We start from the raw sequence: 25,731 nt of genomic DNA, 5'->3' as shown, positions 1-25,731 counted from the left end.
TGTGACTTGGCCCTGCCCACCTCTCCTCCCCCCACCCCAGCCCTCCCCATTGCTCACAGTGCCCCAGCAGCACTGGTCCTGCTCCCACTCCTCTGGGGCCTCTCACACCCTGACACCGCCCCCTGCAACTCTTCTCCCTGCTCTTTTTCACACGGCTTGCTCCACCTCGTCCTTCAGGTCAAGTTGAAATGCTGCATCTTTAGAGGACACTTTCTCTGAGTAGGTCTCCCTGTTATTGGCCATCTTTTCATCCAGTTCATTTCCTTCATCTCAGCTCGCAGGGAAATGCATTTATATATTTATCATCTATGTCCCTAGATGTGTTAGAAGCTTTTGACCACAATAACAGAAAACCCAACTCCACTGGCTTAAACAACGAGGAAAGTTGTCTAGTGGTAGGACTGGTTTTGAGGTGGGCTAATTCAGTGAGATTCTCAAGGTTAAGTTCTCCCCATCTCACTGCTCTGCCTCCTTGATGTTGGCTTTGTCCTCAGGTTAGCAGGATGGATGCAGCAATTCCAGGCATCACAGTTGGACTTCATGTCATACTAGTAGGGTTTTCTCCTCATTATGTGTCTTAGGTAACTATTGCTGTGTAAGAAACTATCACAAAACTTAGTTTAAAATAACATTTTAACTGGAGTGGTTTAGCTGGTTGGTTCTGGCAGAAGGTCTCTCATGAGGTTATTGTCAAGCTTTTGACCAGGGCTGAAGTCACCTGAAGGCTTAACCATGGTTGGAGGATCCACTTCCAAGCTTACTCACGTGGCTGTTGGCAGGAGGCTTTGGTCCGTCCATACGTGGGCCTCTCCATGAGGCCGTTCCTAATGTAGTGCTCGCCGTCTTCCTCCAGACTGACCGAGAAACCACGTCAGAAGCTGCAGTGTCTTTTAGGACCTAATCTCAGACGTGACACACCACCACTTCTGCTGTATTCTATCATCAGCCCAGCCCTGGTTCTACATGGGAAGGGACTACACAGGGTGAGAACACCAGAAGGTGGGGGACGCTGGGAGGTCATCTTAGAGGCTGGCTCCCACATGGCATTTTTTCTTTCAAAAGTGAGGGAGCCTTTCCTAGAAATCCGGGGAGACTTTTCTTTGTATCTGCTGGCTGCAGTTGTGTCCCATGCCCCTACCTAAACCAATCCATCCCGAGGGGCGTGGGACCATCAATTACAATCATGATTCACCCTTGGGCTTAGGAGCCATCTCTGCTGAAGCACAGGGTGGGATCCAGGAGGAAGACAGCCACCTGAACAAAATCAGGATTCTGTCTGGAATGAGGAAGCGGCGATGGGAATGGATGTTGAGTGGACGACTGTGTCTCTGACACTCTGACCTGCTAGACTGTCAACTCCATGAGGGCAGAGGCCAAGTCTTTTCCTACCACTGCATCCCTGGCACAGAAGCCCACTGCCTGGTACAGGGTAGATGTAACCATTTTTGTTAAATGAATAAATGACAAAATGGAAGGCCACAGGCAGGATGTCTAGGACTGACACCAGGTAGGGATGGATATCTGCAGGCCCCTGGCTCCTCAAGTTCTTCTTAGAACTCAGGAGGCCACCTGCTCCCAGCCCCACTGCCAGCCCCAAGAAGAGACAGCACTGGCAGAATTATTCTCACTTTATTTCTGGAGAAATTTGATCAGATGCAATAACACTGATACCAGGCGAGGGCAGGGGGCATGGGTACCCCTAAAGCAACCAGTATCCTGTGGCCCAAGGTGCCCCCCATCCCCAGACCTGGGTTCCCCCTCAGTCACAGTTAAATAGAGGGAGGAAGATCTCCCCAGGGAGTCTTGGGAGGGTCTGCCTCTTGCACCCGCCCCTCCACGCAGAGGAGTCTGAGCACAAGCTATTTACAGTATTCACATCCACTGTACCCCACCAAACCAAGGCAAATACTACAGGTAGCCCTTCCCCATGGGAGGAGGCCAGAGAGGCTGTGAGTGTATGTGTGTGTGTGTGGGTGGGGGGGGGGGGTGTCCGCACGTGTGAGCACACGAATGCACTGAGGGGCTCCAGCCAAAGAGACATCAGTCTATAAGGTGCAGGTTAAAAATAACAGAGAGGACCCAACCCTCAGGGGCCCAGGCCACTTCCAGCTTTGTTCTGTCTCTTTCTCTTGCAGACATCCTGGTAGATGATGCAAAGGAGCCCTCATAGTTGTGCCTGGATCCAAGGCAACCCCTTAAAGGACTTCTGGGAAAAAAGCAGGAGGGGAAACAGTCAGGGGAAACCAGGCTCCAAGCTCAGACGGCTGGGGGTCTTCAGGGTAGAGCTTGAGAGGGCCTCTGGCAGAGCTACGAGAAGAGAGGGCACGGCTGAGGAGGCCAGGGAAAGCTGCTGGGAGGTACAGATATAGGTCCAGCAGACAGGGAAACCTACCTGTGACCTGCGGGGCCTGCACCACAGCTTTCTTAAGGAAGGCTTCTGCCTCTGCGAAGGGCAGGAGTGCCTCTGGAGTTCGGCCCAGACTCTTGTCCCCAGAGGGTCCCTTAGGGGAGAAGCCATTCTCCTGGTGCGCTGGGAGAGGCTGCAGGCCATTCACCAGGGACCCCGGCGACTCCTTGTTTGGCAGGCTGTGGATGCAGAGGCCAACGCTTAGGCACCTCCCATCGTAGGACAGCCCAGGTACCCCACAGCTCCAGCTTGACCCTGCCTCCCTGCTCACGGCCCCTGGGGTTGGGAGCTGGTACCTCCACTGAGGCTCCTGGGGGGCCAGCTCCTCTTTCTGCACAGCCTCCTTCTGCAGCCCGGAGGGCCGAGCCTCCGTGGCTTTCACAGGGTCTATCCCTGGGAAGGAATGGCCACCAGTTAGGGGCTGGTGAAAGGATGAGGGCTGAGGGTCGGGATGGAAACGAGGGGAACAGGCCTTTACCTGGGCTGGAATTGTTGGCCTTCGCCTCCTTTCTGTCCTGCTTCTGCTTTGAAGAGGAAGAGCAGTCAGGCTCAAGGGGATATCTGGCCCCATCCCACTGAGCTGCTGAATTCTTCTCTCCCCAGCCCAGACCCTGAGCAGCCTCCCAGACGGCCTCCCTCCTCCACCCTGGATGCCTTTCCCCAACCTCCCCTCCTCACTGGACCTCCACTCCCAACACGGCTCTTGGGGGCATCCTCACCTTGGTTTCAGCAGCTTCTGACTTCCGAGTCCTCTTCATGATTTCCTCCAGGCGCTGTTTGGAAGCCCCACACCAGTTAGGCCCAAGCCCCGCCCTAACCCTCAACCTCCCACCAGCTAGCCCTGGTCCTGGAGTTTCAAGGCCCTTCCAGCTCGTATCGATTCTTTCCAGGCCAGGAAGCCGACCTCACCCCAACTCCTTCTTGTCCTGCCCTCTACAAGTCCAAGGCAGGACCCACTTCCCAGCCCCACTAGCCCCTCCGATGGAGTGGGGACTGAGCCCTGGAGCTGGCCCCGCCCACTAGGACCAAGCCCCGCCCACGTAGCTCCCGCCCGCCGCTCTGCACACCTTTTTGCGCTCCTGCCGCTCCTGCTCCTCGCGCTGGAAGTGCTTTTCCCTCTCCAGACGCTGTCGCTCCGCTTCTTCTCGGGACCGAGCTTCGGCCTCCTCTTTCTGCCAGAGAACCCCGTGAGCTTTCGGCAGCCGGCCTCCAGCTGTCCCTCCCGGCCGGCCCCAGGCCCGCCACGAGGAGGCGCCCGCGCCCCGCCCCGCGGGGCACCTGCTTCTGCAGCCGCTCCTGTTCCTCCTGCTCCGCCTGAGCCTTCTCCGCCTTCTCCCGGGCCTCCTGCTCCTCCCGCCTCCTGGCCTCCGCCTCCCGCTCTGCCCGGGCCTCGGCCTCCCGAGCCAGCTGCTCCTCTCGCATTCGCCTGGGGGACAGAGGGGACTCAGGCTTATCCCCAGCTTCTTCTCCAGCCCCTGTAAAGGCCTCCTCAGTCCCCGAGGGCGTGCTCACTTGTCCCTTTCGGCCTGCAGCTTCCGCTCCTGTTCCTCGCGCTCCCGCTGCTCCCGGGCCTGGCGCCGCTTCTCAGCCAGGAGCCTAGTGGCCTCTTCTCGGTCCGTCGTGCCAGCCATCGGTTTGCTAGCGGTCACCAGGGGAGCAGGGGCTGGGGGTGAGGTCAAGACTGCTGCATCTGGAGCGGGATCCAGGACCAGGAATCAGCACACACCAGCACAGGCACCTCCATCACCCCTGCGTGCCCCCGTGCCTCCTGGACCTCAGGGCGATCCAGGCGGCCCACTCGCCCAACTCCTGCCACCAACTCAGAGCAGTGAGGTCCTCCTCTCTGGCAAGAGCCTCCTTTTGGCAACACCCAATCCCCAGGCATCTCTGGCAGCCCACACCTCTGACCACCTGCCCCTCACAGGCAAAGCTGGCTTCTCTGCCCTGCCCACCTTTTGGCCTCTTCTCTCCTTGCCCACCTGCAGGGATCTCTGTGGGCTGCTCCTCCTGGGGCTGGGCTGGGGTGGGTGAGGGCACAGGCGAGGGTGCTGGTGAGGCTGGGGCTGCAGGCTCCTTCTCGTCACTGGCCTTGCCCTTGCTCTGGTTCTTGTCCTCAGGCCCCGCCACACTGAGGCTCTCCTTTGCCTCATCCTTCCTCCGAACCCGCCCCTTGGGTGATGCAGTGGTACCTCGGGGGGACGGTGGTTTTGGGGGCAGAGCATGACCTGGCCCTGGGCTGAGGCAGGGAGAGGCAGGCCTGTGCCAGGATGTGGAGGGAGAGGATGGCCGGGCCTTGGATTTGGGACTGGGAGAAAAAAAGAAGAGTTAGACCTTGAGGGCACAGAGTGTCCACGCACACATGTACACACTTTCAGCATGTCACTTCCTCAAGGAAGTGTCCTCCCCAGGCTTGGGTCAGCACCCCACCTTATGTGCTCTCACAGAAACATAAAATTTCCTTTTAGAGTATACATCCCAGGTTGTAATTACATATTCATTTGTGATTCTTTGATTAATGTCTGTTTCCCCAATAGCCAGTAAGACTAATAAGAGCAAGAACTAGGCCTAGGGACTTCCCTGGTGGCGCAGTGGTTAGGACTCTGCGCTCCCAATGCAGGGGGCCTGGGTTCAATCCCTGATCAGGGAACTAGGTCCCACGTGCATGCCGCAACTAAGAGTTCGCATTTCACAACTAAGGAGCCTGACTGCTGCAACTAAGAAGCCCACGTGCTGCAACTAAGATCCAGGGCAACCAAATAAATAAACATTAAAAAAAAAAAAAAAAAGAACTAGGCCTGGTTTGGCTCATGGAAATGTCCTCAGCACCCAGAAGAGTACCTGGCAAGGACCATTCATGCATCCAGCAGGTATTTGTTGAGTGCTTACCAGACGCCAGGCACTGTTCTAGGTGCCAGGGTACTTCAGTGATCAAAACACTCCCCCAACCCAAAAAAAAAATCCTCCCTCAAGGAGCTTTCCTTCCAGAGGTGGGTGCCTAACACGTATTTACGAATGAATGGCTGCCTGGCTGGCTAGCTGGCTGGCTGGCTGGCTGGCATAGGCAGGCGGTGCCCCACTGCCCGGCCCACCTGAGCTCCGAGTTGCCAGTGGAGAGGCGTGTGCGCGGAGAGGCAGGCAGCGACTGGCGCTTCTTGAGGCTGCGCTCCCGGGCCAGGGCACTCTTCTCCTTCTCGTTTTCCCGCTCCTTGTCCTTCTTCTCCTTTTTCTGCACCTGGGGAGGAGGGTTAAGGAGAGCGTAGAGAGGGGGAGCAGAGGTCAGAGGCGCCCGCGCTGCCCTGGATGGGATCCCTGTCCCCACCACTCACCAGTGAAGCCTCGGGCCGGAGGCGGGCCGGGGCAGGGCTGCCCCCGGCGCTGGCCTTGCGGCGCTCCCCGGCGGGAGCGCAGCGGTGCCCGCTTCGGGGGGCGCTGCACGGTGTCAGGGGGCTGGCGGAGGCCGAGCGAGGGCACACGGGCACGGCTGCGGAGGGATGAGTGAGGTCGGGGTGCGGCCCACTCACGAGGCTGGCCCCTGTCCCGCCTCTCGAGGGGGCTCTCCCAGGACCGTGGCCCCTACCCTGGTCCCGGCCGTTTCGGGGCAGGGTGACTGCACTGCGACTCCGTGCCAGGAAGGAGAGGGTGGGCGTCATCAGACGGTCCACAATGCTGCTCTCCCATGGGCTCAGCTGCAGGCTGCGATCTAGGGGGAGAGGCCGGGAGAAGCGGGTTACCGCAGGGCCAGAGCAGGCAGAGGCATCCGGAGACCGCCAGGTACCACCCCCATGCCGAGCTCAAGGAGTCTCCTCCCCCAGGAGGCCTCTTCCCCCAATCATGGGGGTTACACAGGTCCGTCCTGGGGTCTGACCTCCACTGCAGACCCAGGCAACAAGACACTTCCCATGGCAATGTCTTGCAGGGCTAGAGGGTCCCCTCCTACCGCTCTCCCCAGGTGAAAGGGTTCTGCACTGTTAGTATAGAGAGGAGCCACCCAAGGTTGGTGGCAGACCCAACTGCCCACTTCCATATCCCACTTCCTGCTCTCAGAGGGCGGGCCTGGGGAGGCATGCCCCCATGGGTCTGGGACAGTGGGGTTCCTTGTGCTCCTCTGACTGAGGAGAGGCCCAGCTTTTGTGCGTCCCATGCCAGGGAGAGGCTGCTAGGGGGGCCTGGCTGCCCTGGGCCACCCTGCTCTGTCCCCTCAGCTGCTGGGTTATTTTTAAGCTTTAGTCAGGTGGGGTTGGTAACAGCAGCTGATTTGGTTGCTAGGCAACAGAGCAACCAAATAAAAGCTGGAGAAACTTATAAATAACTCCTACCATGGCCCCTTCACATGTAAGCACCAGGGCATGGTGGGAACACAGGGGCTGTGCTACCCTCCTTGGCCACAGCTTTGGAGCCAGCCAAGGCCACGGCGGGGGCTCTGAAAGCAGAGAAGGCAGGGTTGCATGGGCCCTCCAGGGTGGAGTCAGAATAAGAGGGCTCCTCCACACACGGCACCCAGGCTCGTCGGGTACTCGGGGGCAAGGCCACCTGCTTAAGGCTGGCCTAGGCCAGCTGGCTGTGGTTGGAGATGAGGCTGCCTGCCCATTCCCACCCTCCACCGCCAGTCCCACCCCCAACCCACCTGCTCTTGAGGCCCCAGCCAGGCTCTCTGCCTGCTAGGTCACTGCCCTTTGTCTCTGTTTTCCTCCCCTGTGGGGCACACCTCTGTTCTCAGGGCCCAGACCCAAATGCCGGCTCCCCCGAGGGGTGCAGAGCCCCGAGCGGGGTCGAGTGGGGATGGAGACCTGGGGTATGTGAGGGCTCCTGGGACCTGGGGTTCTTGCCGAGCTCTGGAGGAGGCTTGGTGGGGACTACAAGGAGCTCTGGAGGGAGGAGGGCTGGGCCTTCTCTTACTTCTACTGGGGGAGTTCCAGAGCGTGGCAGAGGACTTTGAGAGCCGCTTGTTGATTATAGAGTCCACGTGTTTGGGCAGGTTTACTGCCGACACGGAGCACCTGCTCCCACCTGGAGGGGAAAACACACGGCATTAGGGCCGGGCCGGACGGGAGCCAGGGGGGGCACTGAGGCCTTCCATGCAGGATGCTCCGCGGGCAGGAGGGGACAGGGAGGAGTGGGCAGGCTAGGAAGGGGAGGAGGAGGCAGACTTGGCTCTGAGAGGACGGGGCGGGGGGGTGGGGGGAGGTTGGGTAGGTGACCAGAGACAACCTGGATTGGGGGAGCCGACGGAAAAGGAACAGAGGAAGGAGATGGAGTAAAACTAGAGAAACTACAGCCTTCCTGGCCAGGAAGTCACTCCCTAGGGCTGGGCGCTGCAACCCCTCCCCCATAACCACCCAGCGTCGGCACTTGCTGGCACTGCCCAGCCAAGGCTCTATGGCTACAACACCCACGGTACTGGGACAAACGCAGAGACGTTCCTAAACAGAAGAACCCATGGTCAGAGTCACTCACACAAATCCACATATTCATAGGGACAGACAAAGACAAAGACGTGCAGGCCCGGCATATAGAGTGATAGGTACTTCCACATGCATGTGTGTGTGCAGACATGCACAGATACAGAAACAAAAACACCGACAGAAAGAGGGTCAGACCCAGATGCACACAGGCACAAATACATCGAAGCAACTTAATCATATTTGTAACAGCTAGCATTTGTTGGATGCTTACCACGTACCAGGCACTGTGCTGGGCACCACACACATGTTACCACACTTGATCCTCCCCAACATCTACCTACAACCTCGGAGGCAAGTAGTACTGTTATCCCCATTTTACAGATGAAGAAAGTAAGACAGCAGGAAGTCAGAGGTCACACCACGCGTGCCAGAGCTGGGATCCTGACCCAATTCCGTCTGACTTGGGAACCCACACTGAGGTACGCAAGGCCACAAACACACCAAGGCAAACACATATTAAGACACACAATGCACAGACCCATGAGCACATACACCAAAAGATGCACAATGAGAAATACTGAGTCTTGCCATTACATAAAGACATCCAAACACAGCAGTACATACATGCCAGCAAAAAGTCAGACCAAAATCCGCGATGGCCCTACGTGAAGAAAACTCAGAGACAGAAATCTACCTTCCAAGACAGATACATAAGGGGGTGACTGTTTTCTTTAAACATCCAGTGTCTGCAGGGTATTAAAGTGCTCTTCTGTGTATGAGCAACTAATAGTAATTGACAAGAACAAAGAAGGCTAATCTAAAATGACAGAGGTTTGAAGAGCAAACCAAATGAAGAGACTCCACCTCTGACTTGACAGTGGAAGTCCTTGTAAAGGACTTGGTTTTACAGACTTGGGTTTACAGATCATTCCAGAAGGCACAAGTCACACGAAACAAGGCATACCTGCTGCAGGGAGCTGCCAGCTTCTTGCACTGAAGCTGCTCCCTTCCCCCACCTCTCAGGCCCCAACCTCTCCCGCCCACCCTGCAGCCCCTCCAGCGCACTCACTGGTCTTCCGTCCTGGGGAGCTGTGGTGCAGGGCCCCTGCCCAGGACCAGCGCTGCTGCCGGATTTCGGCCCATGTCTTCTTCACTGACCGCTGGATGGCTGCCTCATATCGCTCCTGGTGAGGAGGGGGCAGAGGGGAAGGGTCTGGGCTCAGAATCATTCCTCCTACCTGGGAGAAAGGCCCTCTCTCTCCTGGGACAATGCCTCCCCCTGTGATTGAAGACAGTTTGCAACAGATCCCTTTCAACTTGTTCCTGGGGAGCTTTTCAGTGTTCTTGACTCATTTCCTGAGTGTATGAGCTGTTTCTCTGAGGATGGAGCGGGACTCTCCGTGCCTGGGACTCCCAGGCGGGCCACTGGCACGAGGGTCCTGACCCTGGAGCTGTGTTTGCTTTTAGCCTGAGGCCCCAGGGCAGGGCCAGGCTGCCCTTTCCTTCATATCTTCATGGTACTCAAGCCAGGGTTCTCCTAACTAGGAGCTCACTCAGCGCACTCAGACACATCTCTGCACACCTATACACATCACACGTGGGGCGCACACACACACACACACACACACACACACACACATACGTGTACTGACAGCACAGGGTTACAAGTGCCCACCCTGGCGTGTACAGAACCAAACACATCTGCACAGATGCCCAGATGTAGTACCCATGGCACACACTGCAGACACATGAACACAGATGTGCATACACACTAAGCCAGTATGCAGATGTGTGCACACACACGCACACAGATCCACGTGCACCTGCTCAGAATTCAGCATAAACGCACCTTGTTCTTCTCCAGTTTCTGCCGCTGCCGCTCCTCCAGGGCTGCTCGGCGTTGCTCGGCTTTGAGCCGCTGCTCCTCCAGCCGCCGCCGGCGCTCCTGGAGCTGCTTCTCCCGCAGCACCTTGGCCTTCTCCTCCTTCTCCAGCCACACTGCCTTCTTGGCCGCTGTGGGGAAAGGAGCCCCAGGGGGCGTGAGCAGTCCTGCAGCGCCCGGCCCAGCAAGTATCTCCTCCAAATGGCCTTGCCTGTTCCTGCGACCCTGGGTGGGTCTTCCCCCTGCCTGCTTGGTGGGGAGGTGCCTCTGCTCTCAGACTCCCCCCTCAAATTGAAGGGCATCCTGAAGATGGGTTGAGACCTCAGAATGAGGGCTTCCCCAACGGGAGGCCTGTTTCTCCCCCATTGGCCTCATGGTCTCTGGGCACCGAAGGAGAAACGAGCTCTTTAGTGCCAGATCCCTGTCTGACTTTGGGGTCTGCTGTACAGATACTCACGTATTGTGATTAGGAGCATGAGATTTGGGGTGAGATGAGGCTTCTGGGTCTGAATTTCAGCTACGCCACTAGCTGTGTGGCTCAGGCAAAGGATTTCATCTTTCTGAGCCTCTGTTTCCTCATCCTCAGAATGGGTAGAGGGTTAAGTGGGATAAGCGTACCGCTCTTAGCACAGTGCACATAATAAATGTTCCAGAAGTGTTAGTGTTACCAATAGGATGTTGATGGTGGTGACGCTGAAGAAGATGCTACTGCTTCCCACACACTTACCCAGGTACTTGGCCCGCTCTTCCCGCCGCTCCTTCGCCAGCTTGTGTCTCTCTCCTGCCTTCTTTGCATCTTAATAGAGGGAACAAGAAGAGACTTAGGTCAAGAGGCTCCCCCCAGAGGGGAGTCAGCCTCAGGGCCCTCCCCGAAGGCCTCATCCCAGGCCTTTTCTTATCTCCTCCAGGGTAGAGACTCCCTCTTGTGGCATCATCCAGGGCTGGGACTGGGCCCAGGACTAGGGACATCACACATACCTTGCTTCGTGGGAGGGCTGTCGGCAGCTGACACTGCTGTTGGGGATGGCTGGCTGCTCCTTCGAGGAGGTCTGGCATCCCGTGGGCCTGTGGCTGGTGGGGTGGCTCCCCTGATCTTCACTTCTGAGAAAGGGGACTCTTCCTGCTGCAGGGCTGGCCTAGGCCCTACCAGCTCTGGGGGGCTCTCTGGTTCCAGTGGGAGCTGCTTAGGGCCAGTGGTGTTCTTCATGGCGGGAGGGGTGTCTGGGGGAGTGTCGGGCACCAGGGCTGACATCGGTGGCGGCGGCGGCGGCGGGGAGGGGTCACCTTCTGGAGAAGGTCTTGGCTCTGGAGGGGTCCTGGCTGCCACATCTGGAAGAACAACACAAGAGAGGAGAGAGTCAGATAGAACATCTGTGCCATCCGTTCAACATGTAGCTCTCTCCCTTGTCCAGCTGATATTCATTAATTCATACATGTTTATCGAGTTCCTTCCATGTGCCAGGCCCTCCTCCAGATACTAATGATATAACGGTGAGAAAATGGCCACAGTCCCTGCCTCTGTGGAGCCCACACTCTAGCAGAGCAGACAGACAGATAGCTAGGCGATCACAGTATAGAATAAGTACTATGTCTGGGGTAGCAAAGCAGAGATGGTTAACCTATATTGGAGGGGTTTCCTGCAGAAATTATAGCCAAGCTGAGGTCCAGGATGAGCTGGAGTTGGCAAACCAAAGAAGAGAGGGTCTGGCTAAGAGAAGAGCATTTGCAAAGGGGCAGAAGGGAGCAGGGTGTATCGGAAAAGCTGAGAAGTTTGTAGTAGTTATTAGCACGCCAAATGGTAATGATTGGTTTCCATGTCTGCCTCCCTCGCCTTTCTGCTTTACCTTGGGGTTCACAGTGCCCATCCCAAGGCCTGGTGCTCAGGGGCTGCCAATGCTGGGCACAGTGGGATGCCCGTGTGGAATCCCCAAAAGGGTAGGCAACCAGCAACATCCCCTTTGTCATCTTTTGTTTCTTTCCCAACCACCCTCAGATTTCTTCTTTTAAGACACTGATATTTCAAAGTCCCTGTAAAAGACACCAAAGTGCCAAGTAAGGAAGCCACATGATTTGGTGTATACATGTTCATGCACACATGTGAGCACAAGTACACTATAGCGCAACAGAAGGACAGGCTTGGGAGTCAGCCTGATGAGGGCCTGATTCTCACTTCACCACCCCAAGACAGGAAGAGAGGGCCTGATAACCTTGGGGAAGCCACTCAACCGCTCTAAGCCTGTTTTCATATCTGTAAAATGGGGACTATAAGCCCAAGCTGATAGGCATGTCAGTGAAGTGCCTGGAACAATTCATGTGCCAGCAAACAATACTTCCCTCTCTTTTCCTGTGGGTCTTATGAAGCTGCCAAAGAGAAGCCTCTGCATGTTGAGCCCTGGTGCCATCTACTGCTGCCCTCTGGGCACTGAGGGGATTGGTGGGGACACAGCCACTGCCTGGGCTTAGGGATCAGGGCCAGGGTCCATGGAAAGGTCAATCTAAGGAAGCATTTTTCGCTCTCGCCAGGTGCCTCCACCATGCAGGGTCTTCTGCTCTAGGAATGGTGACCCTCTCAGGAGGTGAAAAACTCCCCATCCCTGTGGGTGACAATGTGTATGCAGGGAGAGGACACTCCCAAGGAGTTAGCTTTGGAACTCTGGGGACCCTTTTCAGGGAGACGGGTGTCCAGTGGGCTCTGAAGAAGGCAGGCTATTTGAATATGTGGCCTCCCCGCTAACTGTGTGACCTTGGGCTAGTTACAGGCCCTCTCTGTGCCATAGCTCCTCTTCTTGTAAAATGCAGATAGTAGGGGCTTCCCTGGTGGTGCAGTGGTTAAGAATCTGCCTGCCAATGCAGGGGACAAGGGTTCGAGCTCTGGTCCAGGAAGATCCCACATGCCGCGGAGCAACTAAGCCCGTGCGCCACAACTACTGAGCCTGCGCTCTAGAGCCCGCAAGCCACAACTACTGAAGCCCGTGTGCTGCAACTACTGAAGCCCGCGCGCCTAGAGCCTGTGCTCTGCAACAAGAGAAGCCACCGCAATGAGAAGCCTGCGCCCCGCAACGAAGAGTAGCCCCCGCTCACTGCAACTAGAGAAAGCCCACGTGCAGCAGCGAAGACCCAATGCAGCGAAAAATTAAATAAATGAATAAATAAATAAATTTTTTTAAAAATGCAGATAGTAGGACTGTGATGAGTGTTAGTGACAACAATAACCACTAACGTGTATATTTCTCGAGAGCTTCCTATGTTGAGAGCATTTTACACATATTAGTTTTAATCCTTATGACAATACTTCTGAGGAAGGCACTATAAATATCTCTTTCACACAGAGGAGGAAAGTAAAGCAAAAAGAGGTTAAGTAAAGTAGTTTGAGGTCACTCAGCTGGGAAGTGAAGGAGCCTGGACTTGAACCCAGTGTTGGTCACCACAGCCCATGCTCTTAGCCCCACACCCTCCTGCCCCTGTGTCAGGCAGTACGGGGTAACACATGTTACACAATGAAATTATCTGAGGCTCACACTATTTCCTCCTCATCCCTCCCCTTCCAGCTTCCTGGGCTCCAGGCAAGAGCCCCAGCTAAGGCCCTTTTCCCGCAACGGTCCCTCCAACTCTGCCAGCCCCTAGGCTCACGACAGCTCTCACCAGACCAGCTCCAAAAGGCTGCCTGGTCACCGCTAGTCGACTTCCCAGCCACCCGCAAACTCCTTTCCAATTCCAATGGGCAAAAAAACTAGTGGCAACCATTTAGTGAGTGCTTACTACATACCGAGAGCTGAGCTGGGCCCTTTGTATCCCCATCCTGCATCTTCATATGAGCTCAGAGAATCTTGTCCCCATTTGACAGATGAGACTATCAAAACTTACCCCACTAAGTGATTTGTCCAGGGTCATAGAACTAGTGTATGGCAGAGGCAGGATTGAACCCAGGACTGTCTGGGGCCAGAGGGCCTAGGTATGTAAGAATCAATACAAAGCTTGAAGGCTGAGGTTGAGGCCTGCTTATTGCCATTCTCCTAGCACCTGTGCCTGCTACATGTGTTGCAAGGAAAACTGGTAGGCGGCTGTTTGTCTACACCTAGGCAAATCACACCCACCAAGCAAGACAGTGAATTTCCAACTAGCTTCTGACTAGCCCTGTGAAGGGAGTCTAGGAAGAAGTAGAGGGATGAGGCCTGGAAGGGCCTGTACCTGGCATCAGATGCAGTGGGGTGGAAAGGTCTTAGGCTTCAGAGTCAGACAGCACTGACTAGGGAATTCCAGCTCTGCTGTGGGGCCTCGGACAGGCCCTGAACCTGTCTGAGCCCCAGTTTTCTCAGGCTGGGGCCTATGGTGTTGGGACCTATGGTGAGTAGCTACACCACCTCTGGCACCTGACAGGGGCTCAGTAAGCAGCACCTGCCTGGAAGAATTGGTCCACTTCTTCCCAGCTCTGCCACAAGCGCCCACGTGGGTCAGGCCTTCACCCCCACTGCTCCATGACACTGCTCTTCTCAAGGTCACCAATGACCTCCGCATTGCTAAGTCAGCAGCCATTTCCTGGTCCTCGTCCTGCTGACCTATTAGCCGCATTTGACACGGTTGATCCCTTGGTGCTCTTTGAACACTTTCTTCAATTGGCTCTGAAGACAACATGCTCTCCCGTTTTCCTTCAACTTGCTGGCTGTGACTTCTCAGCCTTCTTTGCTGGTACCTCCTTAACTTCCTAACCTCTTAGCACCGGAGTGCCCCAAGGCTCAGTGAAGACCTCATCTCTTTTTGGTCTACACGTACTCCCTTGGTGATCTCATCCAGACTCATGGCTTTAAATACCATTGCTCTGCTGATGACAACCAAATTTGTACCTCCAGCCCAGATGTCTCCCTTGAGTGCCAGTTTAGCTCATGCAACTCCCTACTTGACACCCCTGGATGTCTTACTGATGCCCTCAATTTTTTTTTTTTTAAACATCTTTATTGGAGTATAATTGCTTTACAATGGTGCGTTAGTTTCTGCTGTATAACAAAGTAAATCAGCTATACATATACATATAACCCCATGTCTCCTCCCTCTTGCATCTCCCTCCCACCCTCCCTATCCCACCCCTCTAGGTGGACACAAAGCACCAGGCTGATCTCCTTGTGCTATGCGGCTGCCTCCCACTAGCTATCTATTTTACATTTGGTAGTGTATATATGTCCATGCCACTCTCTTACTTCATCCCAGCTTACCCTTCCCCCTCCCCGTGTCCTCAAGTCCATTCTCTATGTCTGTGATGCCCCAAATTTAACATCCAAAACTGAGCTCCCGATCTTTCTCCCCCGAACCCTGCTCCTCCTCCAGTTTTCCCCATCTCGGTCAATGGCAACCCAGTCCTTCCAGTTTCTCAGGCCAAAAATCTTGGAGTCATTTTAGAATCTTTTCTTGTCTCACAACTCACATCTAATGTCTCAGTAAATCCTTTTGGCTCCACATGCCAAGTATATTCTGAATCCAATCACTTCTATCTCCACTTCTATCATCGTGGTCCAGCCACTATCATCTCTCATAAAAGCCTCCCTGCTGCCATTCTTTGTTCCCCTTTGGTCTTTTCTCACCACAGCAGCAGAATGATTCTTTTCAAGAATAAGTCAGATCAGGAGTTCCCTGGTTGCCTAGTGGTTAGGACTGCAGGCTTTCACTACCGTGGCCCAAGTTCAATCCCTGCTTGGGGAACTGACAAAATCCTCCAAAGACGCCCCCACCTCAAGGGAGGAAAAACCAAAGGCATCACAATGGCCTCCAAGGCCCTTGGGGATCCTCAGTCTCCAGCCCATTATCTCTTGGCCTCCTCTCCTCCTCCCCTTCTCCCCCTGCTCCATCTCTTCTGGCCACTGTTCCTTATTTGTGTCAGGCATGCTTCTGCCTCGGGGCTTTGCCCTTGCTGTTCCCTCTACCAGAATTCTCTGCCCCCGGATCCTGCATGTCTCACTCCCTCACCTCCTTCAGATCTTTACCCGTATGTGACTTCTCATTCGAGCCTTCCCTGATCCCCTCCTTAAAACTACAATCTGTAGGGCTTCCCTGGTGGCGCAGTGGTTAAGAATCTGCCTGCCAATGCAAGGGACACAGGTTCGAGCCCTGGCCCGGGAAGATCCCACATGCCGCGGAGCAACTAAGCCCGTGTGCCACAACTACTGAGCCTGCGCTCTACAGCCCGCAAGCCACAACTACTGAGCCCACGTGCCACAACTACTGAAGCCTGCGCGCCTAGAGCCCATGCTCCGCAACAAGAGAAGCCACGACACTGAGAAGCCCGCGCACTGCAACGAAGAGTAGCCCCTGCTCACCGCAACTAGAGAAAGCCTGCGCACAGCAACGAAGACCCAACACGCCAAAAAATAAATAAATTTATAAAAAAACAAACAAACAAAAATTAGAGCAGAAATTAACAGAACATTGTAAATCAACTATACTACAATAAAAATATTTTTTAAAAAAACAAAAACAATAAACTACAAACTGTAGTTGAAGTCTCCCTCCCCTTTCCAACTGTATTCTTTTTCTTTCCAACTCTATTTTTCCCAGTAAGCATTAGTAGCACTTTAACACTGTCTCCCACCTCCAGAAGGTAATCTCCACGAGGGCACACATTTTTGTCTACTTTGTTTAGCTCTTCTATCTCTAAGGCCAACAGAGCCTGGCACACAGGTGCTCCACAGCTATTTGTTGAATGAATGTATCAATGAACTCCACCCTGGCAGATACCATCAGCACCTCTCTTCCCTGGATGACTGCAAACTCCCCCCACTGTCCTACCCGCACCCTTTCCCACTCTGCTCTTCACTGAGCAGCCAAAGTAATTGTTTCCAAATGCAAATCTGGCCATGGTACTCTTCCCCACTGGAAGCTTCACAGTGACTTCTCCTTGTTTTGAAGAGAAAGACAAAATTCTTGAACCCAGGCTGCAAGTCTGGCAGAGTCTGAAGCCCCTGTCTCCCTCCCTACACCTCTTGAGTCCCCACCTCTGCTCCCCTGCTCCCCACTTGCTCTCTACACTCTAGCCACACTGACCTTTTAATTCTGATAGCCTTGCACACTCCCTCTGCCATGGGGCCTTTGCACATGCTCTTTTCATCCGTCTTTTCTTAAACTCCCATTCACCCTTCAGATCTTCACTTAGGCATCATTTCCTCAGGGAAGCCTTCCCTGGCCTCTCCGAACAGGGTAAATTCCTTCATTATATATAGTCATGGCTTCATGTGCCTCTTGTTTGGAGCACTGTGACTGTCACGATTTTATACTTCCTTGTTTGGTTCTTTTGTTATTGTCAGCCCCCCCCTAAGGGCTGGGCGCATCTGCTCTGCTCGCCACTGCTTCAACAGCAGCTACCGTGGTGCCCAGTATGTGGAGACCGTCACGAAATGCTGCTGAATGAGAATAAAGCACTGTACCAGAAAGCCATCCTCGCCTAAAGCAGGTGCACAGAGAAGGAGATTTTTACTCTAATAATGAGCAAATCCATGTTGCAATTTCTTGCAAAGGGATAAGCACTTGAAGGGAAGTAAAACAACTCCCCCTCAATTGAGTTTGGGCAGCTTCTTGGACTAAGGTAGTCAGGGAGAAGTTAATCAAAGTAATAATGAGTGTTGACTCCAGCAGTTCAACAAGAAAAACTTCCCAAGAGGCAAATAGCACATTTGGAATTCTTCTTCTGACCTGGTGGACTATTGACCCCAAATCCAAATATTTTCCTCAGAATTATGCCAACCCTGATGAAATGTCATTGGGACAGTGTTATTCGGAACAAATTATGTTAAGCCCAATTAATTCCTTGGTTAATTATCTATATGGTGTGGTTAAACCAATATCTGATTATTCCCATTTTCAATCATCAAATGTGATCCTTCAGCCACCTCATTTTATTGTATTTTTGTGTGTGTCAAACTGTGAGGTTTTATTTTGCTATGCTGATATCTACCAGAAGTATTTGTTAAGAACTGGATAAGTGACAGATAGTTTGTATTCATTTCTTGGCACAAAGAGCATTAGCAGGGCAAAGGTGCAGGAGCTGGTTGCAGGGTCAGTAAGTCTAGTCTTCTCAGAAAACCCAAGAAGGACTGCAGAAAGATCAGGGCCAAGTCTCTCGGAGGGCCTGTCACATGTCTCAGGGTGCTTACTCCCCATCTCCACCCTCTGGGCGCTGGCAGGCCTTTCCTCTCATCCCTCCCCAACAACTGCTCCTGGGCCAAAACTCCTCTCACAATACCGATAACTCAGCCTGCCCTTTTTGTCTGCCTGCTGCCCCTGCGAGAGTTGGTGGCGAGAATCCTTTTTGCAGCCCAGAGCTTTCTACAGGACTTACCCAGCACAGAGTAGGAATTCTGTGTCTGTTTAATGAACACCTGCATGGATGGATGGATGGATGGATGCACTGTGGATAACATAGTAAAACCCCAAGCTGCTCCAAAGTCTAGCCTCTCTAACCCGAAATGTCTTTACCATATCAGAGCCTTGTATGTGCCCTGCCAGCTCCTCAGCCCAGGAAGGGAAACACAGCTGAAGCCCTACAGTACACCAGGCACCTTCCCTTATCTCATCTAGTTCTTATTACAGCCCCAAAGGGAAAGTGCTATAGGGGCCCCCGTTCCCCAGGTGCGAACACTTAGACAGGTTAAGTGAACTGCTCACGTCAGTGTTGGAGGTAGGACAGGGCCCAAGGCTGTCTGATGACAAAACCCTTATGTCACACTGTTTCTGGTGGGTGTCACATCACCCCTCCCCAAGGCTTCTGCCTGTTCCCTGAAGACGGAAGTGATTCAGTGGTTCCCCTGGGGAGGTTTCCCCCATGAAGATAAAGGGTGCAGGTGGGGCAGGCAAGCACTGAGCTCAGAGGGCAGGAATGCAGGGAAAGCAGGCTCCTGCCCAGGCTGGCCACCAGGAGCCAAGAAGTGGGGCACCTGAGCAGGTGTGAGGGCGAGTGGCCCTCCTCCAGGAGGCTGAGCAAGGGAGTGCCCAGGGGCGGGGCTGCACAGACAGCAGAGGTCAGCATCTAGCTGACCCCTAGCCAGAGCCTTCCTGGCTCTCGTAGCAGCTCCTTAGGTGGCAGCATTGGACCAGACAAACGAAGACAGGGAGGCCGACAGAGGGGGCAAAGACACACACGCAGACAGAGGATACACACTGCAGAGAGCAAGACCCAGACAATGTGGACAGAGTCTGCACAATGGCGAGAGACAAGACACGTTTCTTTTCTCTCTCCTGTTACATACAGAAAACAGACCTACTGGGATTCAGAAACCTGCGCGCACACACACACACACACACACACACACAGTCAGGCACCCCCTCCGAGGCATAGACAGAAACCTCAGAGATTCATACAGCACTCAGGGACGTGATGTCCCAGTATATTTACACAGCTTCATCCAGGTCACTTCGGCCCTGCCCCTCTGGACACTCCTTTACCTGGGCCCAGGGAAAGTCCAGTTAACTGCAGCAACAGCTAATGCTGTGTCAGGCACAGCTAAACATCTTAAAACTTCAGTCCTTTTCATCTTCACCACAATCCTATGAGGTCGACATTATAACCCCATTTAACAAATGAAATAGATTCAGAGATATTAAGACACTTGCTGGTGAGTAGCAAAGCTGGGTTTGGGTCCCGAATCAGGGTGACAGTCTGTACCTTCACTCTGCTACCCAAAGGGGGCAGCCTTCTGGGTTTCCTCTCCTGGAGAGATCTGGGCTGGGAGGATGGGGTGGGCAGGAAGGACAAACCCTGGGAGATGCCTGATCATGGGGCTGGGACAGAGGGGAGCCTTAGGGGGCAGCATTACTCCCAGCCGGGACAGAGCTGAGCCAGCTCTGAAAGGAAGTGAACTAGGAGAGGGACAGCCTGCTCCGGTGGTCCTCCGAACCTGGGCCACAGGCCCTTCGCAGCAGGGCGCTGGGGCCAGGCCGTGGGCCTCTGTGGGTGATAAAGCCGGGATCCCACCTGAGACTGCAGATCTGAAGAGCTCTCTGGCCCGGTTGGCGGCCATTGTTCCCAGCCTCCAATCAGGAGCACCCACTTCCTGTTATTTTAGGCGGCAGGAAATGACCCCATCCCACAGCTTGGGCCCTCCCTCAGCCCCAGCAGGGCTGCCCACGCTGGGGCCTAGAAGCTGAGGACAGAAGCCCAGACTTAGGCCAAGGCCTGAGGATGGCCTACTGGCTGAACTGTCACCACTGCCTGAGTCCAGGGCCTCCTTCTGGTCCGACTTGCTCAGATTCCAACCCAGCAGGAGGCACAGAGGACCCAGGGCTCTGCTGATTCTACCTATGCCTGCCAGAGAAAAGATCACAGGGTCCCTAAAACCAAGATGCCCATAGAAGACCAGTCATGCAAGGACAGTGGGCCAGACTCTATCACCAGCTGGCTTGGCCATGCTAATTCAGCATAGAGGTTTGGTGCACAGGCTTTAGAGTCAGATGGACCTGGGTTCAAATCTTGCTTCTGCCAGTACCTAGCTGTGTGACTTTAAGCAAATTACTTTCCTCTCTGAGCCTCATCTATGAGGATATGGGACTTCCCTGATGGTCCAGTGGGTAAGAATCCGCGCTTCCACTGCAGGGGGTGCGGGTTCGATTCCCGGTCAGGGAACTAAGATCCCACATGCTGCGCGGCACAGCCAAAAAGGAAAAAGAAAATTTGAATAAATAAATAAATAAATAAATAAATAAATAAATAAATAAATAACTAACTAACATGAGGATAATACTAGTCCCTACCAGGATAGTTCTGAGAATCAAATGAGACAATGCATGGGATGTACTAAGTGCTATGTGTGGCACAGAGAAGGTCCTTAATAAACAGGGGTGGGAGATAAGTAGGATCACCAGGAGGGTCTATTCTTGGCCCATATCTCCTCTTATAACTGGGGAGGAGCACTAGATACCAGGTTGTCTACCCCCTACCATGCTCTCTGCTCCCCTCGGGGCAGAGCTGCAGCTGAGAGGTGATGGTGGAGATGCTGAAGGCTGTGCCCTGGGGTGCCAGGCAGAGCTGCCACCTCCAACAAAGCTGCATTATCTGGGCTGGCTCGTTGGCTGCCTTACCGGCCCCAAGGCCCAGTGGGGACCCAAGGACATGGTTCCCAGCTGCTTGCGGCCAAACTCCCAACACTGATCAGACCTGAGACCTGCCCTGACCACCCTCAAGTGCCACCACCCCAGCCTGGGCCCTGCTTTCAGCTCCTTCCCTGCTCCCTCAGCCCTGCCCCACCACCAGCTGGTGCCCATCCCTGAGAAGGAGGAGGAGGAGGAGGAGCTGGGGGAGTGAACTGGCCTGGTGCCCCTTCCTCTTTATTTGCATATGCATGACTGCACATTAGGGGCTCATTAGAGGCCTCATTATTGGGCCCACCAACCCAGGGAGGGACAGAAACTGTCCGTGGGAGCTGCCAGCCAGGCTGGCTGCTGTATGTAGAGAGGCGGCCCATCTTCTCATCCATTCAGTCCACCTCAAATGCCTCCTCTGTGAAGTCTTCCACAAGCAGATTCCACCAACCACTGTATCACTGTTATACCTGGGCTTCCCAGCAGTGAACATATCGGCTTCCCCCAACTGGGCCAGGAGCTCCCTGAGGGTAGTGACTCTGATTCACTTCTCTGCCATCTGTACAGCCAGCACCAAGCTGGCACATGGCGGGCATCAGTATGGCTGCGCTGGATGGCTGCACCCATCCCCTGGGTCTCTCTCCTACTCCCAACTGCCCCACTTCAAGTACGGGGCCCTCTGTTCCCCAGATACAGCCTGGCTCACGTCTGTCTAGAACCCACCTCCCCCTTGCTCTCTGGCCTACATTTACCTCCTGAAGTTCTAATTAATCACACCTCCACCTCAGGCCTCTGAAGGAATTAAAAATGATAACAACAAAAATAAATAGCGTTTATTGAGCATTGACTACGTATCAGGGCCTCTCCTAAGTGTTTTATGCGTTTCTCTAACTTAATGATCCCAATGTCTCTATGAGATAATTTCCAGCATTATTGTCATTTTATAGGTGGGAAAATTTAAGACTTAAGCAAATTACCTAAAGTCACACAGTAGTAAGTTACGAAGGGGAGACTTAAACTGTTTGATTCCAGAGTCTACACTCTTAAGCAAACTGGATCCCAATTCCTGCCCTAACTTCCTCCATATTTCGTACCTCCCTGCTGGCACCAGTTCCAATAAGCATAACGACAATAATGGCAATAACACTGTATTGCAGGTGTCTGTGTGCCAGGTTCCTTTAGGTACATCACCTCTGACCCTCACATTAACCCCACAAGGTTGACAATACTATCTCCATTTTCCAGGGGCATAAACTGGCCGGAGGAGGTAAGTCACTTGCTCCAGTCCACACTTGACCCCCTACTGCATGCTGCCTCCTGTTAACGCTCAGTGTGCAAAGGGAACTCAAAGAGGGCAGGAATCACGTCATACGCACTCGGTGTCTCAGACCCATGCCTCAAACTCTCACAGGGCACGTGTAGTGGACAATTCCTTTACTCCCTGGAAGCTCTTGACTCACAGGGGCCCTTGTCACCTTCAGCTTCTCTCTGTGTAGGGACCAGCCACCATCCTGACCCAGGTTCTCATGTAACTCCATCTATGTGTAGAAGTCCCTATGTGTAGAAGTCTTCCCAATCCAGGACCCTGTATGCAGGACCCACTCAGGCGCCCCCCAATACAGCCAAGCATCCCGCCCATGCCCTCATGTTCAGTCCAGACATCCCACTCCAGTGCCCTGCTTCTAAACCAGCTACTCACTCCAGCCCTCATCTCTGGCCCAGTAATCACTGCCATTCAGGCCCCTATGTACACACCAGTGCCAGAGACCCTCAGCTGCAGAGGGTCAGTAAGCAGATGGAACTGACCCAGCCTAGGCCACCCTGGGTCCCCTCTCAGGCTCAGCAGAGCCAAGACGGACCAAAGTGCCATTGTTCCAGCACAGCCTACAAACCTCCCAAACCACACCAGTCTGACAGCCTCCCCTTTGCGTCCTCCAGCTCCCACACCCACAGGATCCCCTCCAAGCACCCACACTGGCACGGGGAGGATCCCACCCACAGCCAAGTGGCTCCACCTTGTCCTGCGCTCTCCGCACCCACAGACACCGTTTCATCCTGGGCCCATGCCCCAGGGGGCAGGGAGGTGACAGGGATTAGGCTCTAGGACTCTATGGAGGTGTGGGGTTGGGGCCACCTCCCCCCCTGAGTCAGTGGGAACAGGACTTAGGTCCTCAGTAATCAAGCTCTTCCCTCCCTTTCCAGGAAGAAAGAGAAGGAGAAATCTCTCCCTCCAACCCCAGGCCCAACCAGAAACCTGTCCCCACCCCCTCATCAGCTGCTCCCAGATTCGAAAGGGATTTGCAGAAGTCCGGGGCACTGGTGGTTGGTGGGGTGAGGGGAGGGGAGAGAGCTTTGATGGTCAGGGGCCTGGAGAGAAAGAGAAAGAGAAAGAGGGAGGGAGGGAGAGAGAGAGAGAGAGAGAGAGAGAGAGAGGGAGAGAGAGAGAGAGAGAGAGAGTGTGTGTGTGTGTGTGTGTGTGTGTGTGTGTGTGTGTGTGTGTGTGTAAGGGGGGTAGGTATCAGAAGCCTCAGCCTGAGGAATGATGTGGCAGGTCCCTGGAGTGCCGGCCTCAAGCCTTCACCTCATTCTCCAGGGAAAGACTCAGGACCGGAGAGGCTGGGAAGGAGGGCACCAGGGTAGACAGATTTACTTCTGTCCCCTTCCTCCCCAAATCGGCCTGGGTGGGCTCCAGAGTAGGCCAGGCTGCAGGGGAATCGGCCCACTCCCCAGCTCCCGCCCTCGCCCCAAACAATGCCGCCTCCCCCCTCCCCCTCGCCTTTATCCGGCGGGTTACTTGGCAGCCGCCGCTAGAGACCTCCCCCTCCCCTCTCCTCCGCTCCGGGCCAGCCCGCAGCAGCAACAGGCCCTTTGCGCGGCAGCTGGAGGGATGGGGTGGGGGCGAGGTCTGGGCCAGGGCCTGGGCGTGGGGGGGCACCAGGGCCTAGGCTTCGGTATGCAAGGCTTCAGGCCTGAGAATGTGGACCCCCGACACACACGTTCAGGCTGGGGTCACACGTGCCCACCGGGGATGGGGAGGGGGACAGACACCCCAGCTCAGGAGAAGAGGATCTTCAGGGCCTGGGGTGGATCAGGAAGAAGGGTAAGGGCAGGGAAGCCGAGGTGGCACTGGGCTGGGGCGGAAGGGTCACCAACAACTCCACATTGGGTTCCTCGCGGATCCTGGCGCCCAGGACGTCCCAGCGCCCGGGATGGGGGAGGGGGCAGCTGTCAGAAGATGCGTCGGTGGCCCAGAGCCGCCGACGCCGCTGCAACCTTTATTTTTGAACTCCCAAGTGGTCAGAGGGCTCGGCAGGGGAGGGGTCCCCGCCGACCGGGCCGGCCTCATCCTCGGCCTGTCCGAGGCCCCACGATCCCCCTCTCTCATCTCCCCTCTGGCATACCTGGGGCTGCGCCGGCACCGGGCTCCGAACGTGAGCCTCTCTCCATGGCCGCGGCGTCACTGGGGAGTCTTCGGGGTTTCAGCAGCGGCGACGGCGGCGGCGGCCAGCGGCCAGGATAGGGGTCCCGCGGCGCATCACGCCCGGCCCGGCGGGCAACGATTGAAGGCGGGGGGAGCTCCGGGGTAGGTCGAGGCTGGCTCGGCTGGTGGCCTGCGGGCTCGGAGTCGCCGGCCGCCCAGTGTCTGTCGGCTCCGGCCGCGATCCTGCTCCTCGCCCAGCGCCGGCCCAGTCCCCGCCGCGGCCCAACCCTATTGTACCGCCCGGGCTGGGCCTGGCCTCGCCGCTGGCGCGTACCAAGTTGGACGCTGGGAGGGTCACCCCCGCAGTGCCCGGGACCAAGCGGCCGCGAGCCCGCCCCACCCGCCCCGCCCCCGCCCCCGCCCCCGCCCTGGGGCGCGGGGCCTCGAGCCTGGGAACTCGGCCGCCGCGGAGAGGACGCCACGGTTCCCAGAGGACACCCGTCGAGCTGTCTCCCCCTGCGGCGGCGCGTTGGTACGCGCCGCAGCTCGAGGCGACTATGTAGGGAGCGCTTTGGTGACTCACCCGCCGCTAGGACTGGGGGGAGCAGGGGGGAGCCGGGATGGAAGCCCCCAATCCCACCCTAGAACCGGGAAGCTCCGGCTCTGGGGCCTTGGCGGCAGCTTCAAGTCCTCATTCTCTCCCAAACCCCCCTCAAACAAAATCCTCCCGGGGGACGTCGGGAGACCTGAAGGAGGGTCGCAAGGAGACCCCTAAACGGGCTATGCTTTCTCTCCCCTGGTGATGGCTGGGGTGGCGAGAGGCCCGGCCCGGGAGCCTTGCTGCCGCCCTTCCTCCATCATCCTATGGTTGGTGTCTTCCCTGCTCCTCTGGGGTAATTACAGGCCTGCACCACCGCTTTACCCAAGTAAAGTCTCTAATCTGCTGGGTCTCTCCCGGCTCCAAACTGGGTGGTCCTGACCCTGAACCTTCCCCAGCCCCATCAGACGACCCCTTCAAGCTCCCCGGAAGGATTTTCTCCCCTGTGTCCTGTCGAAGGCGTGAGTGAGTCCCTTCTGATTCCCCTCCCCCAAGAAGTCCTGCTTCCCAGCACCAGCACGGGGGAGTGGATCCCCGAATCCCCTTTTTAGTGCCAGTTGAGGTGGGGCCTCATGCCACGTCGGGCCCAGCCTGGGCAGAGAGCGGGGAGCTTGCTGGGAAGGTGGATCGATGATGGTGCTGCAGGGACTGACAGAGGGGTGGAAGGAGCAGACGCAGCTGGGCCCTGCCCACCCCATCCCTGCCCTTTGTCCTGACCTCCAGAAGGTCAGTTGTCTAGTTCTCCATTGCCCAGAGATTAGGCCCAGCGATATGTTGTCCTCCTGCCTCCCTCCTTTCCTGCCAGTGTCTCCTTCCTTTGAGCAGCTCCAGAGAGCAGTCATTTCAAGGGGGAGGGTTGGGAACAAAAGGTTCTGGGTCTCATGCAACCTGGGAGCAGACTGTCCTGGGAGGAGTGAGTAGATGGGGGACTGAACCCTCTTCGAGGGCCAGGGAGGGAATACTACC

The 25,731-nt window shown here is 55.5% G+C and overlaps 1 protein-coding gene across 10 annotated transcripts; it reads right to left on the bottom strand.

Annotated features, from left to right (window-relative positions):
* Positions 1-1,610: 1,610 nt before the first annotated feature.
* On the bottom strand, positions 1,611-24,514 carry MAP7D1 (MAP7 domain containing 1). 10 transcript variants are annotated; one of them, XM_068539531.1, is made up of 18 exons: positions 24,148-24,514; positions 10,670-11,020; positions 10,419-10,487; positions 9,659-9,822; positions 8,879-8,993; positions 7,304-7,414; positions 5,985-6,107; positions 5,734-5,888; positions 5,497-5,639; positions 4,360-4,712; positions 3,920-4,097; positions 3,686-3,833; positions 3,475-3,579; positions 3,127-3,180; positions 2,886-2,931; positions 2,704-2,800; positions 2,393-2,586; positions 2,213-2,307 (listed from the first exon to the last, which is right to left on the bottom strand). In XM_068539531.1, exons 1-18 carry the CDS (start codon positions 24,191-24,193, stop codon positions 2,234-2,236), a joined length of 2,526 nt encoding a protein of 841 aa, XP_068395632.1. In that variant the 5' UTR covers positions 24,194-24,514; the 3' UTR covers positions 2,213-2,233. The 10 variants fall into 10 exon arrangements, with proteins under 10 accessions (XP_068395631.1, XP_068395632.1, XP_068395634.1 ...); XM_068539533.1 differs by having other exon boundaries at positions 4,387-4,712; XM_068539534.1 differs by having other exon boundaries at positions 2,886-2,928; positions 4,387-4,712.
* Between the last annotated feature and the right edge of the window lie 1,217 nt (positions 24,515-25,731).

The sequence above is a fragment of the Eschrichtius robustus genome, chromosome 3 (assembly GCF_028021215.1).
Source record: "Eschrichtius robustus isolate mEscRob2 chromosome 3, mEscRob2.pri, whole genome shotgun sequence".
NCBI lineage: Eukaryota > Metazoa > Chordata > Mammalia > Artiodactyla > Eschrichtiidae > Eschrichtius > Eschrichtius robustus.
Note: the sequence above shows the minus strand (reverse complement) of the source record. Positions and strands in the feature narration are given on the sequence as shown.

Excerpts from the sequence above, each read along its gene's own strand:
- MAP7D1 (XM_068539526.1), bottom strand. The coding sequence starts at position 24,193 with ATGGAGAGAGGCTCACGTTCGGAGCCCGGTGCCGGCGCAGCCCCAG. Across the intron at positions 10,488-10,669 it reads CAGCCCTCCCACGAAGCAAG|ATGCAAAGAAGGCAGGAGAG; the intron begins GTATGTGTGATG and ends CCCTCTATTAAG. Across the intron at positions 7,415-8,878 it reads CTCCCCAGGACGGAAGACCA|GTGGGAGCAGGTGCTCCGTG; the intron begins GTGAGTGCGCTG and ends TTTCCCCTCCAG.